This window comes from Pongo abelii, chromosome 10, assembly GCF_028885655.2.
Source record: "Pongo abelii isolate AG06213 chromosome 10, NHGRI_mPonAbe1-v2.0_pri, whole genome shotgun sequence".
NCBI classification, from domain to species: Eukaryota; Metazoa; Chordata; class Mammalia; order Primates; family Hominidae; genus Pongo; species Pongo abelii.
In genome coordinates this window covers 121,855,431-121,873,046 of record NC_071995.2, presented here as the reverse complement: position 1 = coordinate 121,873,046, position 17,616 = coordinate 121,855,431, and the positions used below count along the sequence as shown (strand labels likewise).

The 17,616-nt window shown below is 59.5% G+C and overlaps 1 protein-coding gene across 18 annotated transcripts in view; it reads left to right on the top strand.

Moving 5' to 3' along the window:
- Positions 1 to 17,616, top strand: part of PITPNM2 (phosphatidylinositol transfer protein membrane associated 2) — a 167,984-nt gene that overhangs the window by 147,415 nt on the left and 2,953 nt on the right. For 5 of the 18 annotated variants that reach the window (XM_063712277.1, XM_063712276.1, XM_063712278.1 and 2 more), the window contains 18 exons: positions 2,885 to 2,989; positions 3,196 to 3,266; positions 6,492 to 6,739; positions 7,142 to 7,331; positions 7,475 to 7,594; positions 8,388 to 8,650; positions 9,060 to 9,238; positions 11,332 to 11,541; positions 12,139 to 12,282; positions 13,312 to 13,476; positions 14,075 to 14,236; positions 15,153 to 15,301; positions 15,675 to 15,791; positions 16,124 to 16,240; positions 16,366 to 16,514; positions 16,595 to 16,744; positions 17,205 to 17,388; positions 17,475 to 17,603. In XM_063712277.1, the coding sequence (XP_063568347.1) occupies positions 2,885 to 2,989; positions 3,196 to 3,266; positions 6,492 to 6,739; positions 7,142 to 7,331; positions 7,475 to 7,594; positions 8,388 to 8,650; positions 9,060 to 9,238; positions 11,332 to 11,541; positions 12,139 to 12,282; positions 13,312 to 13,476; positions 14,075 to 14,236; positions 15,153 to 15,301; positions 15,675 to 15,791; positions 16,124 to 16,240; positions 16,366 to 16,514; positions 16,595 to 16,744; positions 17,205 to 17,388; positions 17,475 to 17,603 (2,852 nt within the window). Of the gene's footprint in view, positions 1 to 2,884; positions 2,990 to 3,195; positions 3,267 to 3,562; positions 3,740 to 6,491; positions 6,740 to 7,141; positions 7,332 to 7,474; positions 7,595 to 8,387; positions 8,651 to 9,059; positions 9,239 to 11,331; positions 11,542 to 12,138; positions 12,283 to 13,311; positions 13,477 to 14,074; positions 14,237 to 15,152; positions 15,302 to 15,674; positions 15,792 to 16,123; positions 16,241 to 16,365; positions 16,515 to 16,594; positions 16,745 to 17,204; positions 17,389 to 17,474; positions 17,604 to 17,616 lie in introns of those variants that run through there. The other 13 variants (XM_054528395.2, XM_054528394.2, XM_054528392.1 and 10 more) reach the window with 9 other exon arrangements.

Genomic DNA, 17,616 nt, shown 5'->3' with positions numbered 1-17,616 from the left:
AATTTTCTAATTTTTTGTACTTACCTTATTTCTTCTTGATTAAATTAATACCACATCTAATGTAGGCACTTAAGAAAATGCAATAAGCAGAAAACATGTGAAGTGCCCATTTTCCCACTAGTCCCAAAATAAGCGCATGACCATACAGCAGATGCACCACCTGTGCCGGGAAGAGGCATGCATACAGCACTCGCCTGCTTGGTGCCCTAGCCATTCCTCTCCAGGAAGCTGGAGGGGCCAGCAGGTGTAGGGGTTGGGGGCTTGGGTCCCTCTGCAAGCCGGTGGCTGAGCCAGCCCAAAGTTCACACAGCAGGTGTGAAAGAAAGAGGCTTAGAAAGGGACGGGGGCGAGCCCGTAGGCACTCAGTAGACACAGGCAGCACCAGATCTCATGTCACCACTGTGGCTTGGATGGGCACAGGAACCACATAAGGTGGCATTTTGGTTAACTGGCCAGCTGCCCTCAAGGGAAGGAACCTGGGGAGTCAGTGTCCAGGCAGAAGAAAGGTGCCTGGTTTGGCCCTGGGACTGGAGGACCTGGAATGGTGGCTGGGGACTCCCGAGCTGGCCTCTGCACCAGGGGCCTTGCCCAGGACGGAGGAGGGGCCTCTTGGCGTCCCACCCCTCCCAGGTGGCTCTCTGACCCTGATGAGAGGAAAATACATATTTAACATAGAAAAAGCTGTAAAAGAGACAGCAAAGCAGGAAGTGCCAGGGCAGCGGTGTCCTGGGGAAATGGGCCCAGGAGCCTATCCAGGACCGGAGGAGGCCGGCGAGTGCCAGAGCCAGACAGCCACGAGCCTGGTGGTCCTGGGCAGAAGTTCTCAGAGGAGCAGAAGCAGGAGTCTTGGAGGCGGCATTCATAGCAGCACTTCATATGAAGCTGTGCTTTTATGGAGGGACAGGGAGAGACCTGTTAGAGGATATGAAATTATATCTAGATAGGAGGAATGAGTTCTAGTTCTATGACACTGCTGGATGACTAGAGTTAATAGTAATGTATTAGGCCAGGCGCAGTGGCTCACACCTGTAATCCCAGCACTTTGGGAGGCTGAGGCAGGTGGATCGCTTGAGCCCAGGAGTTTGAGACCAGCCTGGGCAACATGGCGAAACCCTGTCAATACCAAAAATAAAAAATTTTTTTTAAACCACAGTAATATATAGTTTCAAATCACTGGAAGGTGGAAATTGAACATTCCCAACACAAAGAAATGATAAATATTTGACATGATGGATATGCTAATTACCCTAATCTGATCACCATACACTGGTGTATTGAAACATCACTGTGTACCCCATGAGTATGTACAATTATGATTATTTGTCAATTTAACAAAACAGGAACTGGGTACGGTGGCTCATGCCTGTTATCCCAACACTTTGGGATTGCTTAAGCCCAGGAGTTCAAGACCAGCTAGGGTGACATAGTGAGACCTCGTCTCTGCAAAAAAAATAAAGAAATTAGCCTAGTGTCATGGCGCATGCCTGTAGTTCCAGCTACTCGGGAGGCTGAGATGGGAGGATCACTTGAGCCCAGGAGGTCAAGGCTGCAGTAAGCTATGACTGTGCCACTACACTCCAGCCTGGGCATCAAAGCAAGACCCTATCTCAAAAAAATAAAATATATAAGAAATTTTTAAAATGGTGAAGATGGAATAAAGTAAATGTAGCATTTTTTATTATTATTTATTATTTGTTTATTTTTGAGACAGAGTCTCACTCTGTTGCCCAGGCTGAAGTGCAGTGGTGCAATCTCAGCTCATTGCAATCTCTGCCTCCCAGATTCAAGTGATTCTCATGCCTCAGCCTCCTGAATAGCTGGGACTACAGGCACATGCCACCATGCCTGCCTAATTTTTGTGTTTTTAGTAGAGACGGGGTTTTGCCATGTTGGCCAGGCTGGTCTTGAATTCCTGACCTCAGGTGATCCACCTGACTCAGCCTTCCAAAGTGTTGGGATTACAGATGTGAACCACCACCTCTGGCCTAAATGTAGCTTTTTTTTTTTTTTGAGACAAGAGTTTTGCTCTGTCGCCCAGTCTGGAGTGCAACGGCACCATCTCAGCTCACTGCAACCTCTGCCACCCAGGTTCAAGTAATTCTCCTGCCTCAGCCTCCTGAGTAGCTGGGACTACAGGCGCGTACCACCACGCCCAGCTAATTTTGGTATTTTTAGTAGAGACGGGGTTTCACCATGTTGGTCAGGCTGGTCTTGAACTCCTGACCTCAAGCAGTCCACCCACCTCAGCCTCCCAGAGTTAGGATTACAGGCATGAGCCACCACGCCTGGTCAATATAGCATTTTTTAAAAAACAGGAACATCAGCTGATGAGTGGATAAACAAAAGGGGTGTGTCTATGCAATGGACTATGGTTCAGCCATGAAAAGGAATGAAGCATCTGACACACTACAACATAGAGGAACCCCAGAAACCCTATGCTGAGTGCAAGAAGCCAGACACAAGACCACATAGTGTATGGTTCCACTTATAGGAAATGTCCATAATAGACAAATCTGTAGAGACAGAAAATTGATTGGTGGTGGCCAGAGGCCAAGGAAGGCAAGACTGAGGACTCACTGCTCCCGGGTATGGGGCTCCCATTTAGGGAGGTGAGATGTTCTGGAATTAGATAGTGGTGATGGTTGCACGGCATTGTGAATATACTAAATGCCACTTTATAAATGGTGACTTTTCTTATGGGAACGTTACACTATTTTTTGTAATGGTCAGGAAGAAGCCCAAGGTGTGGGGCTGTGTGGCCATCCTGTTGAAGAAGGGTCAGAGCAGAGCCAAACACAGGGGTACACAGGGGCGTCCCCACCTCGGGAAGCCAGGCCTCCCCACCGTTCCCAGTCCCACCTGAGTTTCCCTCTCTCCTCTCCAGAGGACCTGTCCGACACAGAGGAAATGTTCCCCAAGGACATCACCAAGTGGAGCTCCAATGACCTCATGGACAAGATCGAGAGCCCAGAGCCGGAAGACACACAAGGTCAGCAGGTCTGGGGGTGCTGCAGAGCCTGGGGAGGGCGGCTGCAGGGCTTCAGCCCCCTCCTTTCTGACCCAGCTCCTGCACAGTGCTGGGCATACATGGGGGTTGGGGACCCCCAAGCTCCCCTCATCACAGTCGCAGCCTCTGTCCGGTCGGCCAGGTTGGGCTGCCCCTCAGCTCACAGCACGGCTTCTGTGTTGTTGCAGATGGTCTGTACCGCCAGAGTGCCCCTGAGTTCAGGGTGGCCTCCAGTGTGGAGCAGCTGAACATCATAGAGGTGGGTGCCCGGGTGTCAGAGGGAGGGGGCACGGCCGCCAAGGGAGGGGCAGGGTGCAGAGGAATAGTCTGAGGGGTTACAGAGGTGGAACTCTGGGCCTGGCAGCCTCACCTCCACGCCTGCCTGGGTACTGTCCGGGGAGAGGCCTGGGCCTCCTTTTTTGCTACCCTGCTAGGAAGGCGCCTGTCGCCCTCTGTCTCAGGTCCCCAAGAACCAGGGACTACAGACAACCCCTGAGAAAGCCTTATCCAAGCTCCACCCATGGGAAAGTAAAATGAGAAACTTGTAAATTCCAGATCAAAAATAAGATCTTCACCTTGTGCCCAGCCTGTCTGCTGTCCCTGAAGATAAAAAGACGAAAAGGGAGGAAGCGACAGTCGTCTAGGCAGAAGTGATGTGGCCGTGGCCGACAAGATGGCCCCGCGGGAGGCAGGCGGAGCTCAGTGTGTCCAATAAAGCTGTCTTGGTAGAGCGCCTGTATCCGCTTCGGGGGTTCTCTGTGGGAGTTCACGCCCCATCCTCCTCCACCTGCGGGCCGTCAGAGCTGTTTGCACTGGGACAGGAGCCAGGGCTGAGCTGGGCTGTCCCACCATCACCTGCGGTCACCGCACTGCTCTGGCCTCAAGCTACCTAAGGTGGAGGCAGCACCACTTCTGTGGGGAACTCGGGCCCCCGGGGAGTCTGGGGGAGGAGGAGGGACATCCACACAGCCTCCCCCTCCTGTGGTTTTCTGCTTTGCGGTCTGACGCTGAGGTGGGCTTTCTAGAAACGGTCATGGAATAAGGGGAGTTATTTCCAATTGCTGCTTAACGTCTAGATAAGCAAACCGATCCCTTTCCCCACCTGCAGCACACACAGCTCTGACGCCCCCCAGGGGAGGGGCAGAAGGGGCCTGGGGCTCTGGATCTGCCTTGGGGTGTGTGTTCAGAACCCAGCACTGATTCTGGGGCACCGCCATCCAAAGCCAAATCCATTTGCTTGCAAGAACCCCCAAACCGGAGCCCCTGCTCCTTGCCTTGCGGAGACACTAGTAGGGGGATGCCTCTACAGCTGCAGGGGGCTTAGCCCCCACTAGAGCCCAGGGCAGGGTGAATCCCTGTCTCGGGCCGAGGCAGGATGTCCCCTTGGAGAAAGCAGGCTGAGTGTAGGGAGGCTGTGTTCCAGGAGCCTCTGGGGGTCCCTGGATCATCTCCAGGGCTTAGCCCAGTCAGACAGGCCTATGCAGGATTCTCTCAGCCCCCAGTGCCAAGCCCTTCCCGTCCCCTGGTGACTAAGTACCGCTGGATGTCACCTCCCTGTCGTGAAGGCTGCGTAGGACATTTCTTCCATAAGCCCTTCGCCTCACTGGACTGGAAAAAAGGCCTTGCCAAAGCCCAGCAGGGCTCATGTTGTTCCCTCCTGCCCTGTGTTCCGGGAAGCCGGTGGCCCCCTCTGCCCTGGGCTGAGTGTGTTTGTGTCCAGGCCAACCAGTGGTGGCTAATCCCCATGTGAGGACAAGTGTCAGTCCTGCCCTGGCCCCTGGGAAGAAGAGAGAAGCCCATGGCTTCTCCTGGGGTGAGGGCAGCCCAGCCTTCCTTCTCCAGCTCAGCAGTACCCACCAGGCTTCTTGCTGCTCAGTGGCTCCTGGCCCAGCCCATCCATTCCCTTGCCCTTCCTGGTGCTCACTTTTTTTTTTTTTTTTTTTTTGGAGACAGGGTCTCACTCTGCCACCCAGTTTGCAGTGCAGTGGCACGACCTTGGCTCACTGCAACCTCTGCCTCCTGGGTACAAACGATTTTCCTGCCTCAGCCTCCCGAGTAGCTGGGATTACAGATGTGCACAACCATGCCTGGCTAATGTTTGTATTTTTGGTAGAGACGGTTTTGCTGTGTTGGCCAGGCTGGTCTCAAACTCCTGGCCTCAAGTGATCTGCCTGCCTCAGCCTCCCAAAGTGCTGGGATTACAGGCTTGAGCCACTGTGCCCAGCCTCCTGGTGGCCTGTTGAGTCCTGGATCCAGCCCCCGCCCTCCCCACCCACCCAGCCTCTGTGTTGGCACCTGGTTCCTGGTGCTACCCCTACCCCCTGGCCAGTTCAGGGCCAGCTGTCCCCACCACAGGCTCTCTAGATGGCTTTGGCTCCTTGATCTGTCTCCTCGGGTTCTTGGAGGCAGGACTCTCCCTTCAGCTCCCTTCCCTGCCCCCACACCCCAGACATCATATGGACACAGCAAGTACTCATCAGTGGCCCCTCTCGGGCCCTGGCCCTGCTGCTATCCTCCGGTCACATACCAGAAGCTTGGGTCAGGGGAGGGTGACCTCTGGGGACACGGCCACAGCCTGGCCTGGCAGGAGAGTGCTGAGTAGTGGCAGAGGCTTCAGGTTCCGATCCAGCCTGGCACCGACACGCCATGTGATATTAGCCCAGTCCCCCAGCCTGGAGCAGTTCGCAGCCCTTACACAGGTGTGCAGGTCTAGGGTCTCACCTTGACCTCACAGGCAGGCCTGGCCTGGCAGGAAGGTGGGGTCATTACCTCTTGAAATCTGATTGGCCTCCTCTCTAAGGTGCTGGGGCTCTGTCCCCACCAGGACACCTCTCCTTTTGGAGACCCTGGTCTTAGAGAGAGGCCAGGAATGGCAGGGCCTTAGGCTGGGGGCCTGGGGAGAATGACTGGGGGGAGAGCTCCGAGCTGCAGGCAGAGTAGCTGGGGTTGCCGCCCACCCAGGCTGTGGATGCCCTGACCCCAGCTATTCTCAGGTGACCTCTGTAACTTTGCGCTGGTGGTGGCCCTGTCTGCTCAGGCCAAGACAGACACACACAGGGCAGGCAGCCCCCAAGGCCAAGACCAGGCTGAACCTCTCTGCCTCCCCCTAAAGCTGGAAGCCCCAGAAGCCACTGCCCAGGATCCCTGAAGGAAGCAGAGCTTGTGCTCTCAAAGGAATGGACTCCCTCCCTCCATGTCCTCTGTGCCCTGGTCAGGGTGGCAGACAGGAGCAGGGCTGCAGGAGGAGGAGTGGACAGGCCCACCTCCCTGCCTCCTCCTGCAGGCTCCAGTCCCTGCAAGAGTCCCAGGGGAGGGGTTGAGGCAGCCAAACCCCAGGCTCCAGGCATGAGTAACCAAAACTGGGGTTCTCAGAGGGAGCAGTTGGGCTGCGTGCAAGAGGCACACCCCCAACAAGGGTGACAGAGGGGCCTCAGCAAGGAGCTGGGTTCCCTGGGGAGCTGACACTGTCCCCCAACCCATGCAGGACGAGGTTAGCCAGCCACTGGCTGCACCGCCCTCCAAGATCCACGTGCTGCTACTGGTGCTGCACGGAGGCACCATCCTGGACACAGGCGCCGGGGACCCCAGCTCCAAGAAGGGCGATGCTAACACCATCGCCAATGTGTTCGACACCGTCATGCGCGTGCACTACCCCAGCGCCCTGGGCCACCTTGCCATCTGCCTGGTGCCCTGCCCGCCCGTCTGCTCTGACGCCTTTGCCCTGGTCTCCAAGTGAGTGGCATCTGCCCTTGACTGCAGCCTCCGGCAGTGCACTGTCCTCCTCCCACCCCTGGGCCTCAGGTGGCTCCCCAGTTTCAGGACTCCTGCCCCGATGTCCAGACCCACCGGCCAGCCCCTTCTACCTAGAGGTGCCCCAACGTATACACGCAGGCTAAGCCTCAAGTCCCAAGAGGCCTGGGCCCATGGTTCAGCCTTCGTTTCCAAACATGTAATGTGGGGATATTGGCCTGCCTCTGAGACATGGGGTCTTACCCACCCTGGTCCCCCAAGCCTACCCAGGCCCTGGCCGGGAAGGGTCCTCACTAGCGTATGCTGAGACTCAGGTCAGGGGAGAGGGGCTCTTTGGGCTGAGCTGGAGCCGCCTGCCCTCTCTTGACTGGCCCCTCTCCCCAGCCTCAGCCCTTACAGCCATGACGAAGGCTGTCTGTCCAGCAGTCAGGACCACATTCCCCTGGCTGCCCTCCCCCTGCTGGCCACCTCCTCCCCCCAGTACCAGGAGGCGGTTGCCACAGTGATTCAGCGAGCCAACCTTGCCTATGGGGACTTCATCAAGTCCCAGGAGGGCATGACCTTCAATGGGCAGGTGAGTCCCGGGGAGGTTGCGGAGGGGAGGAGGATGGAAGACCCTGTAGGGCGGGCTGGCCTGGGGGGGAAGGTGGCGGCCTCCCCAGCCTATAGTCCAGCGAGTCGGTGAACGGCTCAGGCCTCTGGCCCCTCTCTCCCAAGGTCTGCCTGATTGGGGACTGCGTCGGGGGCATCCTGGCATTTGATGCCCTGTGCTACAGCAACCAGCCAGTGTCTGAGAGTCAGAGCAGCAGCCGCCGGGGCAGCGTGGTCAGCATGCAGGTACCCAAGTGGGGGCCCAGACAGTCCCCAAGGCCTGAAGCCTCCATGCCCCCAGGGTCGCTGCCCTGCCTGTTCCTGCACCTGCCCCAGGCTGTGTCCACCAAGCAGAATGCTGGCAGCACTTCCTGAGTCCATCTGGCTTGGACTGTACCCAGTTAAGCTCTGTTCATTCAACAAACATTTTCCAAGCCCCCGAACCCCAGCCCTGCTGCCAGAGCTCACCTCCAGGGCAGGGGCTGTGGACGGGTTGGGGGTGCAGGTGAGCTGAGGAAGCCCAGCTCATTCTGGCCGAAGAGTCGAGGAAAGTGCCTGGGCCCTGAAAGAGCTGTAGCAGTTTTTCTCACAATCTCTCTCCCCTCACCCCTCCAAAAAAGGATGGGAAGGGCAAAGGTTGGCAGCACAGGTGCCCAGGGGCGGCAGGGCAGGTGCATGGGGGCAGGGGAACAGCTGCTACGTGGCCAAGCCTAGGAATGCGTGTGGTTTCATGAGCCTGAACCAGGGTCTGCACTGTGGGCAGTGGGGTCTGGTTCCTAGGAGGTGGGATGGGCGACCCCTCTCTGCTTCCCTGCCTCTGCTGCATAGTGGCAAACGGCCTGTAGACCAGTGAGGTCCAGGGTGGCTGGTGGGTGGGAGGACGGAAGGGAACGGGGCCCTTCCCTCTGGTTTGGCGAGAGGCCGGCTGGACAGTGGCCACTGGGCCTGGGGTTAGGAGGGAGGAGTCAGCTTCCAGGACACTGGAGAAGGGGTCAGGCCAGCGGCCACCTGGCAGTGAGCCTCCACGGGGCCGTTCCAGGACAACGACCTGCTGTCCCCGGGCATCCTGGTGAATGCAGCGCACTGCTCCGGTGGTGGCAGTGGCGGTGGTGGCAGCAGTGGTGGTGGTGGCAGTAGTGGTGGCTCCAGCCTGGAGAGCAGTCGGCACCTGAGCCGAAGCAACGTTGACATCCCCCGCAGCAACGGCACCGAGGACCCCAAAAGGCAACTGCCCCGCAAGAGGAGTGACTCATCCACCTACGAGCTGGATACCATCCAGCAGCACCAGGCCTTCCTGTCCAGGTGGGTGGGGCTGGGGGGCTGGGGCTTGCCTCTGGGTGCGGGAAGAGGCTCCAAGAGGGAGGAACATCCCCTGTGATGGCCAATAGGAGGCCCAGGCTGTCTGCCTGAGGTTGCCCCAGCCTGAGACCTGGGATCCCAGTCTGGGCCCAGGAGAAAGTGGCTTATTGGGTGCCTTGTCTCATATACACCAAGGGCCATCTTGGGCCTGAGGGAGCAATTTGTCTTGAGGGTGAGGGTGGGGAATGGCAGAGTTGGGGGCAGAATGGACCAGGGGTAGGTGGTCCAGCTCAGGGCTGTCCTGAAGCCAGCAGGCCCCTGAGAGAGGTTGGGACCTGCTGCCACCAGCAGTGTTGTGGCAGATGATGGCAGCTGCACCCACATGACAGCTAAGTCTTATTTGGGTCTGCAGCCTCCATGCCAGCGTGCTGAGGACTGAGCCCTGCTCACGCCATTCCAGCAGCTCCACCATGCTGGACGGCACAGGTGCCCTGGGCAGGTTTGACTTTGAGATCACCGACCTCTTCCTCTTCGGGTGCCCGCTGGGGCTGGTCCTGGCCTTGAGGAAGACTGTCATCCCAGCCCTGGATGGTGAGAGCCCAGCAGGGGCAGGATGGGGGGTACATGCACTGGGTGCGGGGGCGGGGATCTCAGTGGACCCCTGTGACGAGATCATGGCCACGTCCCAGGCCTGTTTCTGCCCTCCTTCCTGTCTTCCCCACCAAGAGCCCCTTGCTATCCTCTGCTCCTGCTTCAGCAGCTCAGTCATTGGCCGTCCATGACACCTGCTGTTTCATTTCATCTCCAGGGTGCCTGTGGGAGCTGAGGGTCAACCCCTAGATGGGCAAGCTGAGGTCCAGGGAGAGAAGGCACCACCCCAGAGTCAGATGGAGACAGACCCAGCCTCCCAGGTCCAAGGTCCTCCCATAGGGAGAGATGCAGAGGCCAGGCATCCCCAAAGCCTCCTGGGTATAGTGGGCTCCCAGCCCTGGAGGGGCCACAGCTGTGGGTCTCTGTCTACCCAGGGCAGGCAGGCCGGCGGCTGGGCATCATTGGAGCAACAGCAGTCCCTGCCCTGTGTCCTGGGATCAGCCTGCAAAGCTCCAGGAGCCACACAATCCTGAGAGTAGCAACACATGTTACACTCCCAGATGACAGAGGGAGAAACTGAGGCTCAGAGAGGTTTAGATGCTTGCCAAGTGCTAGGTTAAAAATGCAGACCTGGCCGGGCATGGTGGCTCATACCTGTAATCCCAGCACTTTGGAAGGCCGAGGCGGGCGGATCAGCTGAGGTCGGAAGTTTGAGACCAGCCTGACCAACACGGAGAAACTCCGTCTCTACTAAAATTACAAATTAGCCAGGTGTGGCGGCACACGCCTGTAATGCCAGCTACTCGGGAGGCTGAGGCAGGAGAATCGCCTGAACGTGGAAGGCGGAGGTTGCAGCGAGCCAAGATTGTGCCATTGCACTCCAGCCTGGGCAACAAAAGTGAAACTTAGTCTCAAAAAAAAAGAAGAAAAAAGAATGCAGACCTCTGGACTCAGCACCCAAGCCCCTTCCCCTTCCATAAACTGGCGACTTCAGCACTGCCAGGAAGAGAAATGGGTAGCTTTAAGGGGACCCCAACAACCAAGGCAGCCCCATGGAGGGCATCCCTGTGCCCCATCCACTGCAGGCTCTGAACAGCCCCACCGAGTCCCACACAGGTGTATGGAGACTTAGGGACAGTGCCGTTGTGGCCACATTATGTGTCATTGTGAAAAACCAGAACCAACTTAAATGTCCATCTATGTGAAGAGGGCTGGTTAAATAAATTCTGGCACAGCCACACAGTGGAGTACCCTCCTCCACTGAAAAAGAGCAGGGAGAAACTACACGTGCTGACATGAAAGATGCCAACATTTTTTGTGTTAAACGGGAGGAAAAGGCAAAGTTCAGAAGGCATAGCATATGTTCCAGTTTATGTCCCTCTAAAAATGAGATACAGCACTAATAATTAACAAAACCTTGCATTCACGTGATCTCCTTAACTCCATGACGTGGTTGGAACTGCTGCCCCATTTGACAGAAGGGGAAACATTTTCCGACACAGGCAGGGCAGGGCTGCCTTAGCCAGCACTCGGTGGTGCTCCCGCAAGACGAGCTGGAGCTTCAGGGGGGTCTGGGGTGGAAGGGGTTTCCACCATGTGCCCTTCATCATATGCTCTTCTGTACTGCAAACGACCTTTTACCACAATCATTATAACTTTTGCAATGCAAAAAAATTAGAGGTCAGGCGTGGTGGCTCACGCCTGTAATCCCAGCACTTTGGGAGGCCCAGGTGGGAGGATCACTTGAGTCCAGGAGTTTGAGACCAGCCTGGATAACATAGCAAGACCCCATCTCTACAAAAAATAAAATAAAAAAGCCAGGTGTGGTGGTGCACACCTGTGGTCCCAGCTACTCAGGAGGCTGAGGGGGTAGGATCACTTGAGCCCAGGAGACTGAGGCTACAGTGAACCAAGATCGCACCACTGCCCTCCAGCCTGGGTGACAGAGCAAGACCCTGTCTCAAACAAAAAAATGACAATGACCCAAACAGGTCCTAAATTGATAGAGACACACCCCCCGTCTTATCCCTAACTTTCGGCGGACAACCCAGTGCCCAGTTCCCAAACTTCCCACCCCCACCCCTGCTCCTCAGGGCCAGCCCCAGCTCTGCAGCCAACACCCCCACCCCCAGTTTTCCAGCTGCGGCCGGCCTGCCAGCAAGTCTACAACCTCTTCCACCCCGCGGACCCGTCAGCTTCACGCCTGGAGCCGCTGCTGGAACGGCGCTTTCACGCCCTGCCGCCTTTCAGCGTCCCCCGCTACCAACGCTACCCACTGGGGGACGGCTGCTCCACGCTGCTGGGTGAGAGGCACATTCCTCCCCACTCCTCTGGGGGAAGGTGGGGTAGGCGTGGCTCCCTGGCTCCTAGGTCCTCCATGCCACGTGGTTCTTCCCCAGGTGAGAGGGACAGACTGTGCTGAATGCCTCTCGGAGGTGGACAGCTGTTGGGGGTGGGGGGTGGGGGTGGTGCATCCTTCCGCACTGATTCCTGTGAGGCACGAATGATAGTTCCCACCTTTCAGAGGACACAGGTCAGGGCCTTGTTCCAGGGTCCCCAGAGCAGGGAAAGGGCAGAACAAGACCAGACTCCCCTCTCCACAGCTGAGCCTCCATCCCAGCAGACAGAGCTAAGGACCCAGCAGGGACCCTCACTGAGTAGGGGGCCTGGTCAGCTGGGTCCCATCATGGCAGGCGGCTGGCCCCGAGACAGGGTGCAGGAGAGGGGTTGGGGCAGGGGAGGTCCAGGTAGGCTTGGCCCGACCCCTGCCCCAGCGTGTGTCCCAGCGTCTTGTCACGTCGTGGTCCTCGAGGAGCCCTGAGTCTCTGTGTCGGAGCGTGTCTGGATGGCCCATGCAAGTGTCTGTTCTTGTCCTCTGTTCTCTCCCCGTCTGCCTCCAGTCGAGACCGTGCAGAGAAACCCCGAGCTGGTCCTGGAGGGCGGCCCCCTGGCCCCTCTCCCCCACGGGGATGGCTTCCTGGAAACCAGTATGCCTGTTCCCGCGCCCACCTGGCAAGACGGGCCCCGCCCGGGCTGTGCCGAGTGTGTGTACCCTCCCCTGCTCGTGGTGACGTCTGCTTCGCTGGCGGTTCTCAGGGACACCCCCCAACCCAGGCCACTCACAGTTCGTGGGACCTGGGTGGTGAGGAACAGAGACTTGGGCGGGACGGCCCTGGGGAGCTGGTGTCGGTGCCTCCTCCCTGCATATTGTGGGCCAGAGGCAGGGCAGACCCAAAGCAAAGGGGCGCAGCAGCTCAGAGGCAGCAGAGGCCGTCTCAGGGCCACACAGCAAGTCAGTGACAGTTCCAGGGCTCTGCCAGAAGCAGACTGAGGCCTTGAGCCAGCCAGGCCCACCCCTCACCTGAGGAAGCTTCCGGTCCCAGCGAAGGGTTGGATTCCCCAGGGCCCATTCCTTCGCTCTCTGAGGTCACCCAGGCACCTCCTGTACCCCGTCCAGGTGTGGCTTGTCTGGCTGAGCCCCATCCTCCCTGTTCTGTCCTGTCTTCAGCCTGGGCCTGGGTGAGCCTGGCTTGAGCCCCCAGCACCTGCCTTTGTCCTCAAACGCCCATCAGGGGCTGCTGGCTGTGGCCTGTGTGAGGGACGCCCAGGGCTTGCCTCTCTCTGTGCTCTGCATGTGCAGGGCATCCCCAGGAAGCCACCCATGGCACCTGTTGTCAGCGCCCTGCAAACCCGGGTGGAGCCGCTGCTTCTGCTGTGGGCTGTGGGTCAGGTCAGGCCAGGCTGAGCTCTGGAGGCCCTGGAGCCAGTGGGGTGCTGGAGACAAGCTGAGGGGTGTGTGTGGGGCAGGAAGGTGACTGAGGTTGAGCCCAGCTGCCACGCCTCCCTGCCCTGTGTCTGTGTCCATTTGTCAGTCCACCCTGCCCCAGCCCTCCTCCTCACCTGCTAAAGCTCTGGGCCCCTCCCTCTCACGGCCCTGAGCAGGTGGCTCTGGAACAGCTGCTGCCCGGCCTCCAGTCTAGGTACACACTGGACCCTGGCACACTGGCTCCCCCACTGCTCCAGGGCTGGGCAGGGCCTCTCTTACCTGGCCTCTGGTCCCTGTCCACCTGCAGCGGATGTGCTCCAGACCCACAATGCAGCCTTCCAAGAGCATGGCGCCCCCTCCTCGCCCGGCACTGCCCCTGCCAGTCGTGGCTTCCGCCGAGCCAGTGAGATCAGCATCGCCAGCCAGGTGTCAGGCATGGCTGAGAGCTACACGGCATCCAGCATCGCCCAGAGTGAGTATACCAGGCCCCTTACCCTCCTCACTCAGCCAGGGCCGTTGTGCCCACAGGGAACAGCTGCTGGCCATGTCCAGGAGCATTTCTAGCTGATGAAGCTGGGGAAGGATGCTGCTGGCACCTGGTGGGTAGAGGGAGGGAGGCTGCTGGGCACCTGCAGTGCCTGGGCCAGCCCCACAGCAGAGACCGGTCAAGTTCAAAGACTCTGCAGTGTCTAGGCTGAGAAGCTTCGCCTTCTCAGGAGGATTCTAGAAGAAGGCACATTAGGAAAGGCCCCACCTTCCTCATGCTTGGCTCCTGCATGAAGCCTCTTGGTGCTTGAAGCACAGCCTGGGTTCCCTTCTCAGTCCCCGCCAGGTGGCTGCCCGCCGTGCTGGGCCAAGGATTCCTGCAGCTGCGGTCAGCGTGGCCATGCAGGGGCTGAGGCTGGGGTTGGGGTTGCTGGCAGTTGTGTTCATCCGTGAGGAGGGCCAATGGGCCCACCCTTGATAGCCCCAGGCCTGGCACTGTCCCAGTGTCCTGCCTGGCCCCTGGTAGACGTGGCAGCGCGGTCACCCCCCGCGTAGCTGAGCCATCCATTGCTCTTGCTTCTCAGAGGCCCCCGATGCGCTCAGCCATACCCCCAGCGTCAGGCGTCTGTCCCTGCTCGCCCTGCCCACCCCCAGCCCCACCACCCCTGGGCCCCACCCTCCAGCCAGGCAGGCGAGCCCCAGCCTGGAGAGGGCCCCTGGCCTCCCTGAGCTGGACATCGGAGAAGGTACCACCCCACACACTTTCCCCTCACTGGGGGTCACTGTGCTGTTGAGCACCCCTCACTGCCAGGCTCTGCCCACCTGGACCCCCGCTTCGGCCTAACAGGGAGCTGGGGGCTGGGCTGGGAGGACTTGGCCATCTAGGGAGGAGGTGGGAGCTGGTGGCATTGTCTGGTGGGGTGGGGGACCAGGGACCCCACGGAGCTGGAATGAGGCCAGATGAGGACCAAGGAAGCTCTGGGGAAAGCTGTGGGCAGAACCTAGGGAAGCCTGGACCCGTAAACCAGGCCCTGCTGCTGGGCCCCTCCTGCGGACAGCCCAGGGGGCACTTTACAAGCTTGTCTTGTTCAGGAAGGTTGTCCTCGCCCAGCCCCTAGTGGCAGAGCCAGATGCACCCAGGACCATCCATCTGGAGGCCCAGGCTTCCCCGCCCACACTGCTGTGTCTCAGGACTCATGGGGTGGCCCAGGTGCGACGAGGGCGGCACCCTTGCCCTGGGGATCAGGAATTGTAACCCCACCTCTGTGCCGCCTTTCCCAGCCTTGAGGCCTAGGGGGAAGACAGGAGAACAGGAATGGCCCAGAGAGGGCAGCGATGGGGTTGCCAAGGGGTAGAGGGTCACCAGAGTCAGCAAGGGACCACGGACAGCTGGTACCATCCCACAGATCCCGACTGGTCCCCCCACACAACCGCAGGAGCCCCTCAGCAGGGCTGGCACTCACCACTGTCCTGGGTCTGCATGCTTCTGCCTGCGCTCCCTCCTGCTTGCCTCACTCACCCAGCCTGGGAGAAGACTCACTTTAGGCTATAGCTGGTGGGGGGGTCTGTGCTGGGCCGAGCAGGCCAGAGGGGCCGGGTGACCCTTCAGGGTCCCTGTCTGGGGCTATACAGCCCCAGCCCAGTCACGGCCCCTCCTGGCAGTCGCTGCAAAGTGGTGGGGCCAGAAGCGGATCGACTACGCCCTGTACTGCCCTGACGCCCTCACGGCCTTCCCCACGGTGGCTCTGCCTCACCTCTTCCACGCCAGCTACTGGGAGTCAACGGACGTGGTCTCCTTTCTGCTGAGACAGGTACCCGGGGCCTGGGGCCTCCCAGGAGGGCCCTGAGTGACACCACCTATGACAGGGCCCCATTTCACAGACGAGGGGACAGTGGGGACTCCTCTCCAACCCCATGGGATCACAGAGCAAGCAAGACGAAGGCACCTTTATGCTTGGGTGTATTCAGGCTTTTCAGGACATTGGGATGGAGGGAACATGTCTGCACATTCGTCAGGTGAACGAACAGGGATCTGAGGGCTACTGGGCAGATGGTAGTGGATTGAAGAACACCCCCTACAACCCACAGGCTCCTCTTGCTCCCGGGTACTGGGCCTCCTCCTCCCAGGGCAGGAAGCGCCAGGGTGGCATCTGCCCCACGGCCTGCCCTGTCCCCGCTTCCCAGGTCATGAGGCACGACAACTCCAGCATCTTGGAGCTGGATGGCAAGGAAGTGTCGGTGTTCACCCCCTCAAAGCCAAGGGAGAAGTGGCAGCGCAAGCGGACCCACGTGAAGCTGCGGGTGAGGGTCCCCCGGGCGCCCAGGCCCCCACGCTGTCACCCTGTCACCAGCCTCCGTGTCCAGATGAGGAAACTGAGTTGCAGGGAAGCCTGCAGTCTTATGTACCTTCCCAGGCCATGAGGCTGGAGCTGTCAGCCCACTTCACAGACAGGGAAGGCAGCAAGGCTTCCTAGTTTCTCCAAGGCCACATCATCATGTCTGATCCAGACTCGGACATGGGCTGCGCAGCTCACAGCTCAAGCCTGCCCCTCAGGCCCACAGAGCTTGAGCAGAACACGGGGACCCGGGGTGCCCTCCGACCCCCTGACCTGGGCTTGCTGCTCCCTCCACAGAACGTGACGGCCAACCACCGGATCAATGATGCCCTCGCCAATGAGGACGGCCCCCAGGTTCTGACGGGCAGGTTCATGTATGGGCCCCTGGACATGGTCACCCTGACTGGGGAGAAGGTAAGGACACGGCGGGTAGAGGTAACACGGAGGGACTTTGGGGAGCTCCCTGCTGCCCTGTGGCCGGGATGCAGGGGGTGGGGAGGCCAGACACAGCCAGCCCGTGACCAGCCTGCTGGGCCCAGGTGGATGTGCACATCATGACCCAGCCGCCCTCGGGCGAGTGGCTCTACCTGGATACGCTGGTGACCAACAACAGCGGGCGTGTCTCCTACACCATCCCTGAGTCGCACCGCCTGGGCGTGGGTGTCTACCCTATCAAGATGGTGGTCAGGTATATGCCTGCACTGGGAGGGCGGGATAGGCAGGGCGAGGCTCTGGGTGGTTCTGATGAGCACCCCCACCACCTGCCAGGGGAGACCACACGTTTGCCGACAGCTATATCACCGTGCTGCCCAAGGGCACAGAGTTCGTGGTCTTCAGCATCGACGGTTCCTTTGCCGCTAGCGTGTCCATCATGGGCAGCGACCCCAAGGTGCGGGCCGGGGCCGTGGACGTGGTGCGGTGAGTGGCCCAGAGGGGCACAAAGGGGCTGTAGCAAGGTGGGTGGGCTCAGGGGCCAGCCAGGTGGAGGACAGCGGAGCTTCTGTAGGGGACGCCTGGCTCAGGCACTGGGCCTTAAGGACCTCAGTTCAGAGCCCGGCACCCCCAATTATTAGCCGTGTCACCTTGGGCAAGCGATGTCACTTCTGTGTCGGCTTTCAATTCCCACATCTGGAAAGTGAGGCTGGTAAGCCAGGGACACCACAGCAGGGGCATCTGCCACCCGGTGCGAGCGTCCGAGGGCCTGCTGCAGCACCGTCATTGTCACCATTGTCGTCGTTACTGTCTGAGCTCAATCAGAGATGTGCTTTCCCATGGCCCAAGTGGGCCCTGGCTGGGCAGGAGACAGGGAGGCCCGGGAGGGAGGAAGGGGTGGCCATGAGACACCCAGGCCTGCACCCATGAGACACCTCACCCCCAGGCACTGGCAGGACCTGGGCTACCTCATCATCTACGTGACGGGCCGGCCTGACATGCAGAAGCAGCGGGTGGTGGCGTGGCTGGCCCAGCACAACTTCCCCCATGGCGTGGTGTCCTTCTGTGACGGCCTGGTGCATGACCCGCTGCGGCACAAGGCCAACTTCCTGAAGCTGCTCATCTCCGAGGTGGGGCCCTGGAGGATGCGGCGGGGCAGGGCAGGGGTGGGGGCAGAGGGACCATGGTGCCTGTGCCCATGCCAGTCTCCCCACAGCTGCACCTGCGCGTGCACGCGGCCTATGGCTCCACCAAGGACGTGGCGGTCTACAGCGCCATCAGCCTGTCCCCCATGCAGATCTACATCGTGGGCCGGCCCACCAAGAAGCTGCAGCAGCAGTGCCAGGTGAGTGGACGCA